We start from the raw sequence: 17,671 nt of genomic DNA on the forward strand, positions 1-17,671 counted from the left end.
TACAGTGTAGACATAGCCTAAAAGTTCTAAGTGTTGTTAAAAGTTAACAGCTAACACTAGATCTTTTATTAATACAAAAATGGTGTAGCTCTGTTTTTCAGTTGGACTGTGCTAACTAACTCTTGCTAAGATCTCATTCTTAATGTTAGAACAAAGAAAAACTCAAATGTTTATTTTCCAACTTCAGACAAAAAGGACTTTTAGTTAAGTCCCTTTAAACTTTTCTTGGCTCTAGACTTCATTACAGCTCACTGTTATTTTTTTAGAATATGGTATCTGACTCATAGTGAACAAGTGTTAAGTGGCAATTTCTCAGCTGCAGCGTCTAAAATCTCATCAAAAACAGAAAATTAAGACTTTTATATAAAACCAGTGGGAGGGATATTCTGACATCTATTTGGAAAAGAAGGATCTTATATATTAATTTTTGTGGGAATTAAATCACCTATCCACACTGAGATTCCTAAAGTTAAGTCCATGTAAGTTAGACAATGATATAGTATATCTAGCTATACAGCTTTTTAAAATGGATGCAAGTAACACAGATTTATCAAGTGCAATTTCCCTGCTTATATAGTGTCATGGTAGTGCATCCTACACTCCTCATATGAACTCTAACTAGATGGAATGGAATAAACACAAGCTCCAATTTTTAGCCTCTCTTTAGGAGGCCCCTACAAGACACACTATTAGTTTTTTCAGCTGCTGGTAGTGTCTGCACCATGGATATTTGTATTCTGAGAAAGCAACTACAAGTGGTATAGTTACTATAAATCAGCCAAATACCTGGAAATAACAAAATTAATGGAATTTTATTGACAACTTGGAAATTGCATGTGCATTGCATAACTCAGTAGAAGCAAGTTTCAGTTTAGTTTATCAAAATACTTCAGTTTTCCAGCTGGATCTGGGATTATCTGTGTGAGAGAAAATGAAAGTGTTGGTCTAAAAACAAAAAAGAAATACTATCTACATCATATTCTAGCATTAAGGGTCAGATACTACATTTAGAAATTACCTTTCACCTGTTCATATCTAAGATTACTGCTTATTTCTAACATGCTAAACAGTGGAGAGGTAGAGGAAGTAACAGTATCGGTCCAGTTCCAAGGCTGTACTCTGCTCTGATTTTCCCTTAAGTGAATCTGGAATTATTTCCATTAATTAACATCTGTACTCAAAAGTGCCAGTTTACTTACAGCTCTTCTCTTGGCCACCACAGTCTCATGGCAGCTTCAGGTTTGATCTAATTAAATCAAACACATTTAGATAGCATGGCTACAGATGTTAATATATTTTGAAGAGTGCTTTGTGGAACTATTCTGCTTTTTAAGTGCACTGTACCTTTTGCATGGAAAGTAAAGAGAACATCTTATTTGTATTTACATCAGTACTATATTTACTGAGACCTGATATTCTCAGCAATGACTCAATTGACAGCAACAGGCATACTGAGACAGCAGATGCCAATAGCAGTAATGTATTACTTCCTCAACTTGTCTCCCTTTTATTAAGTGTATCACCCATTCATATAGGCTTGACCCTTCTTAGAATGGGAAATCAACTCATCAGCTGCAAATAGACAGATTATTCAGTTCAGCCAGAGAAGTGGATTTCCAATGTGTCACACATCATCCTATAATCCATTTTCATCATAAAATGTCTCCAGTTTTTCTCACTAAGACAAATCTCAACTAGCCCATGAATAGATTTTCCCAGCATCTGCTTGTTTTTGCACAGTAATACAGAGTTCTGTTGCTCTGCAGCAAAATTAGCTAAGTAAATGTTGCCAGTTGCAACTTTTATTAGAGGCTCTCTCAGGGATGGGCAATTCTTACAGGGGGTCATTCTATGAATATTGGTAAGTCGTAACCAGTCACACATTTATAGTATATCAAAGGAGAGGTGCAGGATCTAAGAGGGAGTTTGGGTGCACAAAAGGGGTTCTGACCTTAGATAGGGAGCTGGGATTAGAAGCACAGCCCTGGCCAAGAGGTGGTTTGGGTGCTATGCGGAAGATACCGGCTTATCCATACACACTGGCTCTGAGGCTGCGTCTAGACTGGCAAGTTGAAAAACTTGCCAGCTGTCTACACTGGCCGCTTGAATTTCCATAAGAACACTGACGATCTAATGTAAGATTGTCAGTGTTCTTGTGGAAATACTATGCTGCTCCCATTCGGGCAAAAGCCCTCTTGCGCAAATACTTTTGTGCAAGAGGGTCAGTGTAGACAACGCGGTATTGTTTTGTGCAAAAAAGCCCAGATCGCGAAAATGGCAATCGGGCTTTCTTGCGCAAAACCGTGTCTAGATTGGCACAGATGCTTTTGCACAAAAGTGTCTGTGCCAATCTAGACGCTCTTTTCCGCAAATGCTTTTAACGGAAAAACTTTTCCGTTAAAAGCATTTGCGGAAAATCATGCCAGTCTAGAGACAGCCTGAATGTACTATTTGAGGTTTTGTAAATATATATAATTTAGGGACTATCCTTTAATACAAGTCAGTACAGTGACTATCGTGATAGGACTTTGGTTAGGCACTGTTAGGCTAGGCACTGTACAGAGAAGACAGGTCCTTCCTCAGGGAACTGCCAACTCTATTTTCACCTGCATTGCAGGATGGGAGGGAATATTCTCTCTTTAGTTAACTCTGTGGTGCTTGGTTTTGATCATACATTGGAAAGTTGCAGGAGAAAGAAATGCCTGATGTGAAAAGAGTAACTGTTGTTCTACATGAAAAATGAAATACTGAAAACATGATATACTGTAATAAATCAGTCAAAATTCCAATGACAACAGATTAAGAACTTAGTACAGTAAAACTCCGATGGTCCGGCATCTGACAGTCCGGCACTCCTGATGGTCCGGCACCATAAGGAACCCGGAAGTGCTCCGGGCAGCCGGACCATTTGAGCTGCTCTGCCCCCAGCTTTCCCGATTCAGCCGCTGCTAAAACTGACCAGCGCTGAATTCAGGAAGCAAGGGGCAGAACAGCTGGAGTGCTGCCGGGTAGGTCCAGTAGCGCTGCCCCTCGGGGCTGCGGGACCAACCCAGCAGCGCCCCAGCTGCTCTGCCCCAGGCGTCCAGATTCAGCAGCTGCTGAAACTGACCAGGGCTGACTCCAGAAAGCCCCGGGGCAGAGCAGCTCTGCCTCTGGCTTTCTGGAGTCAGCCGCTGATCAGTATCAGCAGCGGCTGACTTGGGGACACCTGGGGCAGAGCAGCTGGGGTGCTGCTGGGTTGGTCCAGTAGCGCCGAGGAGCGGCGCTGCAAGACCAACCCGTCAGCACCACAGCTGCTCTGCCCCAGGCGTCCCCAAGAGCAGCTGGGGTGCTGACGGGTTGGTCTCGCAGCACCAAGGGTCAGCGCTACCGGACCAACCCAGCAGCATCCCAGCTGCTGTGCTGCAGGTGCCCCTGATTCAGCCACTGCTGAAACTGACCAGCAGCGGCTGAATCAGGGACTCCTGGGGCAGAGCTGGACTATCAGAAGGGAGGGCTATGAGGAGGTCTGGGGTAGCATCCCCCCACCCCAGCTCCCTCATAGCCCCCCCCCCTTCTGATAGTCCGGCATATCTGATAATCTGGCACCCCCTGGGTCCTAAAGGTGCCGGATTATCGGAAGTTTACTGTATCATGATGCACAGGGCCTGATATTGTACTGCAAGTTAATGGGAATTTTTCTTTTGCTTTCAATGGAGATAGGCCTGGATTCCTCGTTTTATTTAATCATGCAATATAAATATGCTGAATATAAATATGGACTTACTGTTTCACTGCCAGGTTTCCAACCAGCAGGGCAAACTAGAAAAAAAAAGTAAAAATTGAAGTTCTCACTAGAAAAGAAATTAATTCTCTCATATTTGGTTTTCTGGCCACTCTTGAAAAACCTATCTTTGAATTTTAAGTAAAATAGTTCAAAGGTGCCACATGTAAATATGCAAAGTTCTTATTTATCAGACAGTTTCCCTAAAACATTTATATTGGTACTACTTTCAGGGCTGGTTGGATTGTTCCATTCACCAAAAACTGGAAATCCTTGCTTGGTTGGGTATGTGTGTGTAGGGGTATATACTGATTTTGATTTTCAGTTTATTAGTTAAATTACTACCAAAGTAATAGAACCTCCAGTTCTGAGGATAAATCCCCATTCCAGGAAGACACATGATGCCAAGATAAGAGTACAAGCATTTCACTACATGTAAATGGAGACGGGTATAACTTTCTTTAGAACTAATGCTATTACTTTATTGCTGTACCAATGAAGAAAAATTAAAGCATGCTCTACAAAGTGACCGTTTGATATCCTGTTTAGGGGACAAAAATATTAGGATGATCAAAATAAGTATTTGCCATTCTTACAATTGCTCAGTTGTTCACGTATAACTTACATGAGACCAGGGAGAGTTTCACTGGTTTTGATGAGGCTCTGCCCAGGCTCAAAGATTTGCTTGCGGAGTTGGGATTACATAAAAGGTGCACAGACATTTTATCCCCTGCAGACAGTGCTGCCAGCTGAAAAGTGGTGAACTTAATAAAAACCTTGGAGGATTTTTCCTTCCAGCCTTTGCAGAGTCCAATTAAATATACAGCTATTGCTACATAAGTCCAGCAAAACCCAACAAGATTCCACATGCCTCTCAGGGGCTACGTCTACATTGGCCCCTATTCCGTAATAGGGATGCTAATGTAGCACTTGGGAATAGGCAAATCTGCGGGGGATTTAAATATCCCCTGCGGGATTTGCATTTTCAAGGCTGCCGCTTTTTTCCAGCTTGTGGATAAGCCGGAGAAAAGCGCCAGTCTGGACGCGATCCTCCGGAAAATAAGCTCTTTTCCGAAGGATCTCTTACTCCCACTTTCAAGTTTCAAGTGGGAATAAGAGATCCTTCAGAAAAGAGCTTATTTTCCGGAGGATCGCGTCCAGACTGGCGCTTTTCTCCGGCTTATCTACAAGCCGGAAAAAAGCGGCAGCCATGAAAATGCAAATCCCGCGGGGGATATTTAAATCCCCCGCAGATTTGCCTATTCCCAAGTGCTACATTAGCATCCCTATTATGGAATAGGGGCCAATGTAGACACAGCCTGGGAGACTCTAGTACTTGGTAAGCTGAGACATAGCTTTATTTGAGGCTGAACAAAAAGGACTTGACCTCCTTAGTCAAAATAGAGCTATGTTTTATCGCTGAGCCTCATTTGAATACCTAATGAGCCACCTTTTTTTCAGAAGAGGCTCTTGCGCAAGAAGGAGCGTCTACACTGCCCCTTCTTGCGCAAGAAAAACCCTCTTGTGCAATGCCGTTACACCTATTACTTGAGGAAGAATGGCATTGCGCAAGAGGGTTTTTCTTGCGCAAGAAGGGGCAGTGTAGATGCTTCTTCTTGCGCAAGAGCCACTTCTGAAAAAAATGGTGACTCATTAGGTATGCAAATGAGGCTCAGCGATATTCCACCCTTAGTCTCCTTTGCATATTACTCGTGCAAGAAGCTGCGAGTGTAGACGTAGCCCAAATGTATTAAAGTACCGAGCCTGATTCTTCACTGGCTAATGCTTTGTGTGTCATGGATGCTTATCAGTGGAAAATGGGCATAAATGCTCCTGTTTTCATTTGGTAGTGTTACAACTACTTTGCATTAGCTTAGACTCTACCCTAGGTGTAAGGCAGGGAGAATCAGGTAATCTTGAATGAGGGGAATTGAAAACTTTGTACAGTAACAATTATGAAGCTAGCAAATGTTGCAGTATGCCTTGCTTCCTCAGAACTAAAAAATACTTTCCAAACTAAAGAAAACCTCAACATAATTCCCACTGCCAAAATATTGAAAACAGGTACCTTCTCCATGTTTGTCAGTGTACTGGAATGCTTGTACTAGACGAAGTGTTTCATCCACTGATCTGCCTACAGGAAGATCATTCATTGTTATCTGTCGAAGGACCCTCTTATCATCAATAATGAAAAGGCCTCTGCAAAAACATGGAATTTCTTTTAGACACAAACCTAATGATCTTGATCTCTATTACACACATTGTGGTGCCCAGATATTGCAGCATGACCTCAGAAGTGGCTGCCTCTCTCCAAGCACTACCCAGGCAGCGTTTCTGTGATAACTGTGAGTTTCCTTGGCAAATCCCTTCACATTACTTTTTCATTCATAATGTCCCCAGAATATTAAGACTCTACCTTCCCCCACATCTGGAGTTTTTCAATACCAGCCTCATTTGTAGGAGATGCTCTCAGTCTGCAGTGTACTCAGATCCTGCTGTAATCTACATAAGGTCAAGTCAGAATTAAGAAAGCAATAAACATAAGAATTGCCACACTGAGCCAGACCAATGATCCATCTAGCCCAGTGTCCTATCTTCTTAGAAGCAGCCAATGCCAAGTGCTTTAGGCAGAATGCAAAGAACAGGCAATCGACACATGATCTATCCCTTGATGTCCACTCCCAGCCATTAAAAGCAAGGGACAGCCAGATGTTGGGATTGCTTCCTTGACCATCTTGGCTAATAGCCATTGATGGACCTATCCTACATAAACTTTTCTAGTTCTTTTTTGAACCCCATTATATTTTGACTCTCACAACATCCCCCGACCATAAGTTTCACAGATCATGTATTTTGTTTGTTTTTAAACTTGCTTATTAATTACATCATGTGATCCCTGGTTCTTGTGCTATGTGAAGAAGTAAATAACACCACTTTCTTATTCACTTTCTTCACATCAGTTATGATTTTAGACCTCCATCATATCTCCTCTTCGTTGTCCCTTTTCTGAGCTGCAAAGTCCCAGTCTTCTTAATTTCTCCTCATGTGGAAGCTGTTCCATGCCCTTAATAATTTTTTGTCCTTTCTGTGTATCTTTTCCAATTCTAATATCTTTTTTGAGAAGAGGTTACCATAACTGTACAGTATTCAATGTGTGGGTTTACCATAGATGTATATAGTAGTAATATGTTATTTTCCCTCTTATTCATTTCTTTCCTAATGTTTCCTAACACTGTTAGCTTTTGTGACTGCTGCTGCCGACGGAGCTGGCATTTTCAGAGAATTATCCATGACGACTTCAAGATCTCTGTCTTGACTAGTTAACAGCTAATTTAGATCCCATCATTTTGTATATATGTTGTTTGTTTCCAATGTACATTAATTAGATTTACCATCATTGAATTTCATCTGACACTCTGTTGTCCGATTACTCAGTTTTGTGAAATCTCTCTTGCAACTTTTTGCATCTTCATTGATGAAGTAATTTTGTACAGTTTGAAAATTTTGACACCTCACTGTTTAGCCCTTTTTCCAGATCATTTATTAATCTGTTGAACCACACTGGTCCCTGACATCAGTGGGGGGACATTACTATGTTCATTCTGAAATCTGACAATTTCAAATTTTTTTTGTCTTTTAACCAGTCACTGATTAATGAAAGAAACTTCCCTCTTATCCCATAATTGCTTACTCTCTTTAAGCGCCTTTGTTGAAAAACCTTTTCAACAGGGATGTAAAATCCCAGTTAACCAACTAAGGAGGATCAGGACTGGGGACTCCTGCAGCCCGGCTAAAGCAGCCCCCAGTCCGTGGGGCTCTGTACTGGCTGGCTGCTGGCTCCCAAACCCACGTGGGGACTGGGACTGTCAACTGCTCCTAGGCCCTGCCAGAGCAGTGGGGCTCTTAGGCTCCCTGTGGACAAAGGCTGCTCCAGACAAGAGTGTCCCCTGTTCCTGGTGGTCCGGAGCAGCCCCCTGCAACAGGCGAGGAGCTGCTCCAGCCCTCACTGGTTAACTTTTCACATCCATACTTGTCAAAGGCTTTCTAAAAGTCCCAGTACATAAGTTTGCATTTTTCTTCAGTGCTATTATGATGATGCTCAAGAACTTTTTTTACATGCATTTTTGTATGAAGTCTTGAACACTATTTACCCTTAACTATGTAGCTTGGTAAATAGACCATGGAATTTGCAACATTGTCCAGACAATAGCTCTAATGTCTCAAAACACGTGATGTTTTCACTATAGGATAAGGAAGAAAAAGAAAGTGACGTGTGAGAGAGACTGACTTTTTCAAAATTCTGCAAAGCAGCAGCAGTAGCAAAGAACACTGAAAATGAATGGGCAAGAAATACTGCTGTATCAAACAATGCCACAACTACCACTAGACAAGATTTACATACTTCTGATCAGCAGCAAGGTGGTCAACATAAAATATCTGACAGTTCTTTACCAAATTTTGAATCCATGGTTCAGTTTAATTTAATAAAACACTAGGGCTGCATCTAGACTGGCAAGTTTTTCCGTAAAAGCAGCTGATTTTGTGGAAAAACTTGCCAGCTGTCTACACTGGCCGCTTGAATTTCCGCAAGAACACTGACGATCTCATGTAAGATTGTCAGTGTTCTTGCGGAAATACTATGCTGCTCTCGTTCGGGCAAAAGCCCTCTTGCGCAAATGCTTTTGCGCAAGAGGGCCAGTGTAGGCAACGTGGTATTGTTTTGCGCAAAAAAGCCCCGATCGCGAAAATGGCAATCAGGGCTTTCTTGCGCAAAACCGCGTCTAGATTGGCACGGACGCTTTTATGCAAAAAGTGCTTTTGCGGAAAAGCGTCCGTGCCAATCTAGACGCTCTTTTCCACAAATGCTTTTAATGGAAAAACTTTTCCGTTAAAAGCATTTGCAGAAAATCATGCCAGTCTAGATGTAGCCCAGATGTAATAGAAGAAAAGATCAGACCGGGGAGTTCAGATTCTGACAGGACACAGCATTTCAGCTTATCTTTAAATCTCTCAATTTTAAATGCATAATAGATCATTATGGATTAACTTCTGAATGAAATAAATGTTTCCTTGTGAACTAAGAGCTTTAATATACAATTTCAGCCAAGTTATCAACAGTCGGTGGAAAAAAAAGCCCATATAATAGATATTATGAATTTCTGAATGGGAAGCTTAAATGACTGTTGTTTTATTTCATATAGCTTATAGCATTCTGAACATTTTCCTTACTACTCATTCTCCCACTCATCAGGTATGTTCAATTGGTTTGTTATTGTATATCTTCACATGCTGGCCTGTTGATCTGTCTTTTTAAGAAAAGTAATTTATCCATGTAAACAGACCCAGTATATGTTCAGATATTATATACTATGTTCATCATAGTAGATATAAGAGAAGAGTGCCAATATTAAGTGTCCTTTTAAACAGAACTGATAGAAAGCACTGCTATTGCAAGATAGAATGTAGTGACAGAACATAATACCTAAGCGTATGTCCTTGGTCCTCTAGATATACTCCATAATCCTTAGAAATCTGGTGTGTCAAATCAGAAAGAAGAGGGATCTTCATTGGTCCAAGTCCTCCTTGTTTTCGTGGAGTATTAATCCTTTAACAAACAAAAGAAATGCACATTTATTCTTCAGAGATTTTTATTCCACATACAAATAACTTTTCCATGTAGCTTTTGTGCAGAAGGAATATCTATATTTGTTTTGTTCTTTTTCCTACTTATTTGTTCCAGCTTGCTTCCTACACTCTTTCAGTGTATCCATTTACAGCTCCCTTACACTCCTTTTCATGCCTCCTTCCATGCTTCATTTGCACTTGAAACACCTTCCTTCTCTGTCTGTGGCCAAACTATCCCACCTTTCTTCCAAATCCCACAATTAAAAACAACACCCCAGTGAAGATTTTTTTGGTGTTAAACTGTCACAGAACGTCTGATCATAAAGTTGGATGCATAATTTGTAATGAACAACTATCAGGCAGAATAGGAAAATCTGGGGAAGCAACCCATATCTTAATATGTATCCACCAATAATTGACTACATATTTGAGTTTGTTTGTTTGTTCAAGAACTCCTTCTAAACTGTAAGAGTTAGGATCATCAAATTCAGTATACAGCTTCCTCTTATTGTAACTTAAAGCAAGGAAAGGGTTTGGTTGTGCCAGAACAATGAGATGTGCTTGGAATGGGACTGCTTCTTATAATACGATATCAGGACTGGCCCAACTCCCAGCCTTTAGGGAGAGCAGGAGGGTGACTGAAGCTCCCCACCTCTGATTCTGTTGTGAAAGTGCACAGTTTGCTGCATTCCTTTCTGGCTGGGGAGCGCAGGGAGCAGACGAACCTGCACCTGCCCTAACTGGGGGACATGCACTCCTCCCCCTGCTCTGCCTGCTGGAGCTGCAGTGGCTATGGAGAGGCACATCTCACCAGGCTGCTACCTGCTGCAGAGAGAGGGGACTGGGGTAGTCCTCTCCCAGAGGCAGCCTGCATACTGAACTCCTCATCTCCAGCCCCACCCCAGAGCAATGATTTAAATGAAGTATGTACAATTTCATTTGATTTTTGAAAAAACAAAAATTAATTACGGACCCGAGCAATGCCCATAAAATCTTCTAGTTTTCTATAAAGGAGTCATAGGTAGGCTACATACCATGCTAAGTGAGTGAATTGTGAGTCAATAGAACAAGCTACCACTTCAGTATTTATTGCTCTGAATTCTTCAATTCTGTCACTGAAGGCGATAATTTCAGTTGGACACACAAATGTGCTAAAAAATTGAAAGTGAAGTAAGTTCAGAAAATTCTCAGTATATCCAGGATTGACTTCTGTTAGCTCAATATGTAGGTAAATTAGTTTCTACAGAGAAGCTAGATATTGACTGAAGTATTTAAGATAGATAAATGATGAATTACTTAACACAATTACTGCTTTTATTTACACGTAGAATCCAATGCACACAAGTGAATAATAATTTACACTTTACAAGTAACTGCATTCCTAATAGCATTCATAAATGTGTTCACAAATGGATTATCTATCATCAAACCCTGAAGTAAATTGTCAGTGAATTGTGAATAAGACTGAAAATGCAGTCAGTGTTGACTTAATATTACATCTTACAATTTAGATATAGTCACAATTATTCACAGATTTTAAATTTGTACATAAATTACTGAGATTCAAGAATGACACACCAAGTTTCAGAGAAAATAGTAATGCAAGTTGTAGCTATTTTGCATTTACCTCTTCCTGCTTCTTCTAGACACAAAATTACACTTTAGATCACAATTGTTGAATCTTTGGGCACGTCTACACGGTAGGGTTAAAGCTGAAATGAGCTGTGCAACTTGAGCTATGTCAATTGCATGAATTAAGTCGAAATAGTTTATTTTGGCTTTTGGTGCTGTCTACGCAGTAGGGAGTCCAAGAAAGAGCACTCTTCTTCCGACTTCCCTTACACCTCGTAAAATGAGGGTTACAGGAGGGAGTAAGAAGTCTGCCAGCTCACCATTATTTTGAAATAAATATTGGTAGTGTAGACGCAGATTATGTTATTCTGAAAAAACACTGCAGTGTAGGAGTACCCTTTGAGAGTAGGAGGAAAATAAATCAGTATTCTAATTATCAGTGCAGCTAACTGTCTCTACTACTCACTAGGGATGTTACATTTTAATTAATCAGCTAATCAAGTAGTCGATAAAGACGGAGGTGGGTGCTCGCTATTCCCACTGCCTTTCAAATGTAGCTGATAGAGGCAGCAAGGGGGGAGGGGAACGACTAGTCGAGTAGTGACTCAACTAAGAAATAAGCATATGCATATTAGGTAGTCAGCTACTCAACTAGTCGCTTACATCCCTACTACTCACCCTTCCTTTGTAAAGGGCTTTGAGTTCTACTAGGATGCAAATATCTATTACAATAAATAACCAGATAAACAATTAAAATTATATTGTTTAACTGGTAAGCTGTTGGTGGACCAGCATCTGGGGCTGGGGTCCCACCTGCCTCCCCACTCCAGGCCATGCCAGTGTAGCAGAGGTTGGGGTCTCACTGCCTGTTACCTGGTAAGCATTCCAGTACGCCTAATGCTTACTGGGTAACCGGTTAACCTTTTACATCCCTAAGTTCTACCAAAAGTGCTAGATGAGTTATTAATATTACTAGTTTGCTTTGTTCCTCATTTCAGGAAAACAAGGGTCTTGATTCTCCTTGGTATAAATCAGAAGTGAGGCCGCCAATTGAGGAGTGGAAGCAAGGGAGCAGCTGCCTCAGGACCCAGTGATTTAAAAGAGCCCAGGGCTCCCAGCTGCCACTACAGTGACAGCTGCAGTGGCAAGAACCCTAAACTCTTTAAATTGCTGCTGGAGCTCTTGGTGGCACTGAAGGGCTGGCTGGGGGAGATCAACCGCAGTGCCACCTCTTCCACCAAAGGCCCCATTCCTTTTGGAGGGGCCAGGAACCAGCTCTCACCAGGGCCCAGTGAAGTCTCTTGTCAACCGTGATCAGGAGTAACTCTATTTTCTGCAGTGGAGTTACAATAGTGTAATGAAAGTAAAGTCCATCCAATAATATAAGTTAAATGCATCCCATAACATGCTTGAAAGTCTGTGAAAGAAGAAATATCTTGCAGAGCATATGAAGTGAAGACATAAGAGACAATGTTATTCTTTCCTGTATGCAGCTAGTCCTGTGATAGCAAAGATTGTAAACATTGCCTACTAAGATGCTACAGAACTACAAAATGTCAAGTGCAGTTGCAATTAACATCTTAATGCTTCCTGATGCTAATCAACACATTTCCAAAATTCAGGAAGGGTGGAGTAGGAAGTGTACATCTTGGTCTGTCTGCATCAGTTTTACTTACAAGTCAAGAGGGTAGAAGAAAAAGACAAGGTATTTTCCTTTATAATCTGTTAATTTCAGCTCTTTAAACTCTCCATTAATTACCGCTGTTCCTTCCCAATAAGGTGCTGGCTTGGATACTAGAAATAAATATAGATCCAAATTGAAATATAAGAATAAAGTGAAATGTGTACATAAATGAGGTTGTTCATCAGCTAAAATATGTTCAAAGACAGTTTTCCTCTCTGGATGGATGTCTGGTTCTTTACATTTTAAGACACACAATTTACAATCACACTTTTAATTAATTTAAACCTTTCACAAGAGAAAAGTATACCACACAATGGGGTCATTCTGTGTTCAAAAAATGTACATTTCAAGATGCATCAAATGTACAAAACTTAATAGATTTGTGTTCACAAATTTCTGAACCATCTGAAATGTTGCCAACGATAAGACTACAGGACAGAAAATGCTGCACACATCTAGCATCCCCTTAACACATTACAAGAATTTGCAGGGTGTTCTGATTGAACCGTAGAAGTGCTGAGTGGATGTAGAAGGAAGCTCTCACAGTCAGGCTGCGTCTAGACTGGCATGATTTTGCAGAAATACTTTTAATGGAAACGTTTTTCTGTTAAAAGTATTTCCGCAAAAGTGCGTCTATATGCGCAAAAGCATCCGTGCCAATCTAGACGCGATTTTGTGCAAGAAAGCCCCGATCGCCATTTTAGCCATCGGGGCTTTTTTGTGCAAAACAGTTCTTTCCTGTCTACACTGGCCCTCTTGAGCAAGTATTCTTGCGCAAGTGGGCTTTTTCCTGAGTGGGAGCGTGAAAGTATTTGCGCAAGAAGCACTGATTTTGTACATTACAAAATCAGTAATTTGCGCAAAATCTTGCCAGTCTAGACGCACCCTCAGTGTTGTAGGCAAACAGCATGCACTTTACTTTATGTGCCCCCTTGGTTTACGTGCGTGTCACTTTAGTAACACCAGTAGGGAAAAAATAACAGATGTAAACCAGCAGAATCTAGAGATTCTGCATGTAGGTAACAGTAAACAAAATTTATCATGGGCCAAACACCCCTAATGACCTGTATGTGGCCTGCCAGGTTGTTTACTACTGGTATAAATGTTAACTTATGACTTATCCATTTATAGTGGGGGTAGGCAAACTTCGGCCTTCGGGCCGCATCTGACCCATCAGCCATTTTAATCTGGCCCTTGAGTTCCCATTGGAGAGCAGGCCCCAGGGCTTGTCCCACTCTGGTATTCCCGCTAGGGAGAGGGATCAGGGATTTTCCCTGCTCCACACATGCCTCCCGGAAGCAGCCTGTCCCCACTCTAGCTCCTATGGGGAAGAACACTCAAAAGGCTCCATGTGCAGCCCCCACCCCAAGCACTGCCCCCCCACTGCTCTTATGTGGTGGGAACCATGGCCGATGGGAGCTATAGGGGTGGCACCTGCAGATGGGGACACATGCAGAGCAGCCTGGCAGTGCCTCAGTGTAGGAACCTGAGGGGGGGAAATGTGCTGCATGAAACCTGCACCCCTGACCTCCTTCTACACCCCAATTCCCTCACCCTGCCCGAGCTCTGATCCCTTTCCTATTCTTGAGCGCCCTCCTGCTTCCTAGCTCCTCACCCCAGAGCCTGCACTCCAAACCTTGATCCCAGCCTGAGCCCCCTCCCACATCCCAAACTCCTCATTCCCAGTCCCACCCCAGCAGCCCCCGTTGTGGTCCTCATCCCCTCCCACACCCAACCCCAATTTCATAAACGTTCATGGCCAGCTGTACAATATCCACCCCTTGATGCGGCCCTTGGGCCAAAAAAAAAATAAAATAAATGGTTCACCCTTGATTTACAGCTACGGGGATAGGAGGCTTTTGGGCCACGGTACCAAACACATTTCCCCCCTTCCCTGTGAAAATCCTCAGGCAGGATCATTCTGCTTTTCAGATCCCTGAAGCGCTGGCAGCCGGGGAGCTCCCCCGCACAGTTCACACCAATGGGCTTTATGTGACGTGGCCTACTCCCCCCGAGCGCGCTGCCTCCGGCTCCAAACGCAGACAGCGGGAGCCAAGGGAAAGCGCTTTAGTCCGGCCCACGGCCCCCCCCCCGCACGCACGCACAGCCCCCCCCCCCCGGACCCAGCAGCGCTGCCTTGGCCGGCCGGGGCCTCGGCGCACTGAGGGCTCCTCGCAAAGCCGCGGAGATGCTGCGGGGGCGGCTCAGGCAGAGCAAACCCTCCCAGCGCCCCTTCGCGGCACCAGTGGAGGGAAACTGAGGCCGGTGGGAAGCAGCAGAGAAACTTGGCCCCGCAGCCAGAGGACGCTTCAAGGGGAGGGGGGGGGGTGGCCCCGCCCCGGGGGGGGGCAAAGCAGCAGGCGGGGGGGGCCCGGAGCGGCGCTGGTTGCAGCCCCTGCGCTGGGCAGAGTGGACGTGGCTCCCCCCCCCCCCGCTACCTACTCTTGGCCTGGCTGAGGTGCAGCGAGTGGTCGGAGACGGGCACGCGGGCCGCTTCCCCCGGGTAGACCTGGCCCCCCGCGTAGTAATGGCACTTCTCCTCCTGCGCCGCCCCGCGCCCCGCCAGCGCCAGCGTCCCGCACAGCGCCAGCCAGCGCCGCGCCGCCTTCATGGCCGCCCCGCGCCGAGTGCGCCGCCCGCGAACAGCCGCGGCCAGCCAGCAGGGGCGGGGCTCTGCTCCCGCCCCCCAACACGTACACACTCGCCTCTCTCCGCCCCCTGCACACAGCCCGGCCCCGCGCTGATCCCCCCGCACTGCCCGGCCCCTCCCCACACGCTGCTCCCCCCTATTGCCTCCTCTGCCCCCCCCATCCCCGGGTGACAATAACTTCCATTTCTGACACCCTGGTGGGAGGTGTCCCGGGCAAGGGTGCGAAACAGCAGCACCTGTAAGAAATGTTAGGGGGTGGGGTGCAGTGGGGAGGGGGGCTCAGGGCAGAGAGTTGGGCTGGGGATGCAGGAGTCGGGCTTGGTTGATGGGGGGGGGGCTCAGGGACGGGTGTGTGGAGGGGGTGCAGGAGACTGGGAGATGTAGGAGCGAGAGGTTGGGAATGTCTGCTGAGGGTGAAGGCAGAGGCTGGGAGTGTATGAGTAAGGGTTGGGGCCATAGGGGGACTCCGGGCATAAGCTTGGGATGTGAGGATGCAGGCGTCAAGGCAGGGGACTGGGAGTGTGGGGGAGGCTCAGGGCAGGGGCTGTGAGAGGGTACTGGAATTGGGAGGAGGCTGTGTGTGTGTGAAGGCCCAGGGCAAGGGGCTGGGGATGTGTAGGAGTCAAGGCAGGGGGCTGGGAGTATGGGGGGAGCCTCAGGGCAGGGAGCTGGATGTGTTGTGTAGGGGAAAGTGAAGGGAGGGCTTGGGGCTGGGGTAGTCCCAGTCATGGCAAGGTTACCATGCCTGGCTGATGGACAGATACTTGCTACTACTCACTGCATTGCCAGGAGGGAGCTGTGGGCTGGTTGTGTTAGGGCACTGCTGCAGGGAAACCAGCAGCAGTGCAAGAGACCCCCCTGGCCTGTCATTCTCTTCCCCTGGCTTTTCCCTATGGACCACTGTCAGCAATGTACCCCACAGACTGCACATGTACTGCTTGGCTTCCAGAAAGAGAGGGGCCGCAGAACAGGCATTGATGCACCAGGAGCCTCGTTGGGAGTGCCCACAGCTGGCCCCTTTTACACTTGCCTGCCTCACCTGGCCACCAGCAGGCATTCTGGGAGCCAAGCTAGGAGAGCCCACCCAAACTTCTCAGCATGCACCTACAGTGGAGTGCTGATGGCTCTTGCTCAAGCGGTGTGCAAGGGGAAAGTTTTAGTAATCAGTAACATGTATACGCCATTTTGTAAAAGTACAAACAACAACATGGACTCCATCTTGGCTGCCCTTCTCCCTCTCCTCAGGGCATTTTCCCGCTCTTTTGATGTTTCTGGCGGGAAAACTAGGCAAACATGTGACTTAGGTTCTGCCCAGCAACAGCCAAGGGCTGTCTCCTGAGTTCCAAGGGGCTGCCCTTCTGAGTCCGGAGATGCTTAGAGGACAGGCTAGCACCCCTCAGATAGGTTTTGGTTGTGGGAGGGTGAATTTACTTGCACGCAAGGGGTGTGCTACCAGCTGCCACCCTTCATCAACAAGGCCATACACACCCCCATGATGGCGCTAGGAGGGGAGTGGGCTAACCATCGCTGAAGCAGAGCTGATGCAGCCTGATCGCTGTCACCTGAGATACCATCTGGAGCCGGAGTTCTACCTTTGTGAGGGTCCATAAGCTGCAGGATATAGTAGTAGTTTCGTAATCCTACATTTCCTTACCTGGGTCCCATCCTGGGGGAAGGGAACTCACCTGAGTTGCAGTCATGCATCACCTTTGTGTCACTTACCTTTAGTCCTGGGGGTCCTAAAGTTACGTGCTCTACCTTGTTTGAACTGTTAAATAAATGCCCTCTTTGTTAGCACCCACATCTTAGTCAATTTTGTTTTTCCTATGGAGCTGAGACAAACCCTGATGACAGAAGCAGATAGGAAGATGTTCCGTTAGGCTGGTTCCCTTTTTGGCCAGGCATACCAGTCAACAGGTGCACTGGGATTTGTCACTTTAATTTCACCACTTCACTGACTTCCTCTCCCAACACTCCCTCCCCCAACAGTCCTGCCCGCTCCTTTCCCCTGCCTTTCCTTCCCCTTCTCTACCCTCCCATATACACAATGCCCCTGGGGCCTACTCCTTTCCCCACATTGTCCTTCTCTGCAACCTCCCCAGAGCCTCTTCCTACTCTCTTTGGGTATGTCTACACTACAAAGTTAATTCAAACTAACAGACGTTAGTTCGAATTAACTTTGATAGGTGCTACACAGGCAAACCGCTAGTTCGAACTTAATTCGAACTAGCGGAGCGCTTAATTCGAACTAGGTAAACCTCATTCTACAAGGACTAACACCTAGTTCAAATTAACTAGTTCGAATTAAGGGCTGTGTAGCCACTTAATTCGAACTAGTGGGAGGCTAGCCCTCCCCAGCTTGCCCTGGTGGCCACTC

General features: G+C 45.0%; 1 protein-coding gene across 2 annotated transcripts; it reads right to left on the reverse strand.

The window, feature by feature from the left end:
* Positions 1–793: 793 nt before the first annotated feature.
* On the reverse strand, positions 794–15,307 carry PRDX4 (peroxiredoxin 4). 2 transcript variants are annotated; one of them, XM_075913314.2, is made up of 7 exons: positions 15,087–15,306; positions 12,637–12,754; positions 10,423–10,539; positions 9,246–9,368; positions 5,832–5,962; positions 3,767–3,801; positions 794–917 (listed from the first exon to the last, which is right to left on the reverse strand). In XM_075913314.2, the coding sequence occupies exons 1-7, from the start codon at positions 15,253–15,255 to the stop codon at positions 867–869; spliced, it is 744 nt and encodes a 247-aa protein (XP_075769429.1). In that variant the 5' UTR covers positions 15,256–15,306; the 3' UTR covers positions 794–866. The 2 variants fall into 2 exon arrangements, with proteins under 2 accessions (XP_075769429.1, XP_075769430.1); XM_075913315.2 differs by lacking the exon at positions 794–917 and adding an exon at positions 1,181–1,246 and having other exon boundaries at positions 15,087–15,307.
* Between the last annotated feature and the right edge of the window lie 2,364 nt (positions 15,308–17,671).

The sequence above is a fragment of the Pelodiscus sinensis genome, chromosome 1 (genome assembly GCF_052426305.1).
Source record: "Pelodiscus sinensis isolate ZL-2025 chromosome 1, ASM5242630v1, whole genome shotgun sequence".
In the NCBI taxonomy this organism is placed as follows: Eukaryota; Metazoa; Chordata; order Testudines; family Trionychidae; genus Pelodiscus; species Pelodiscus sinensis.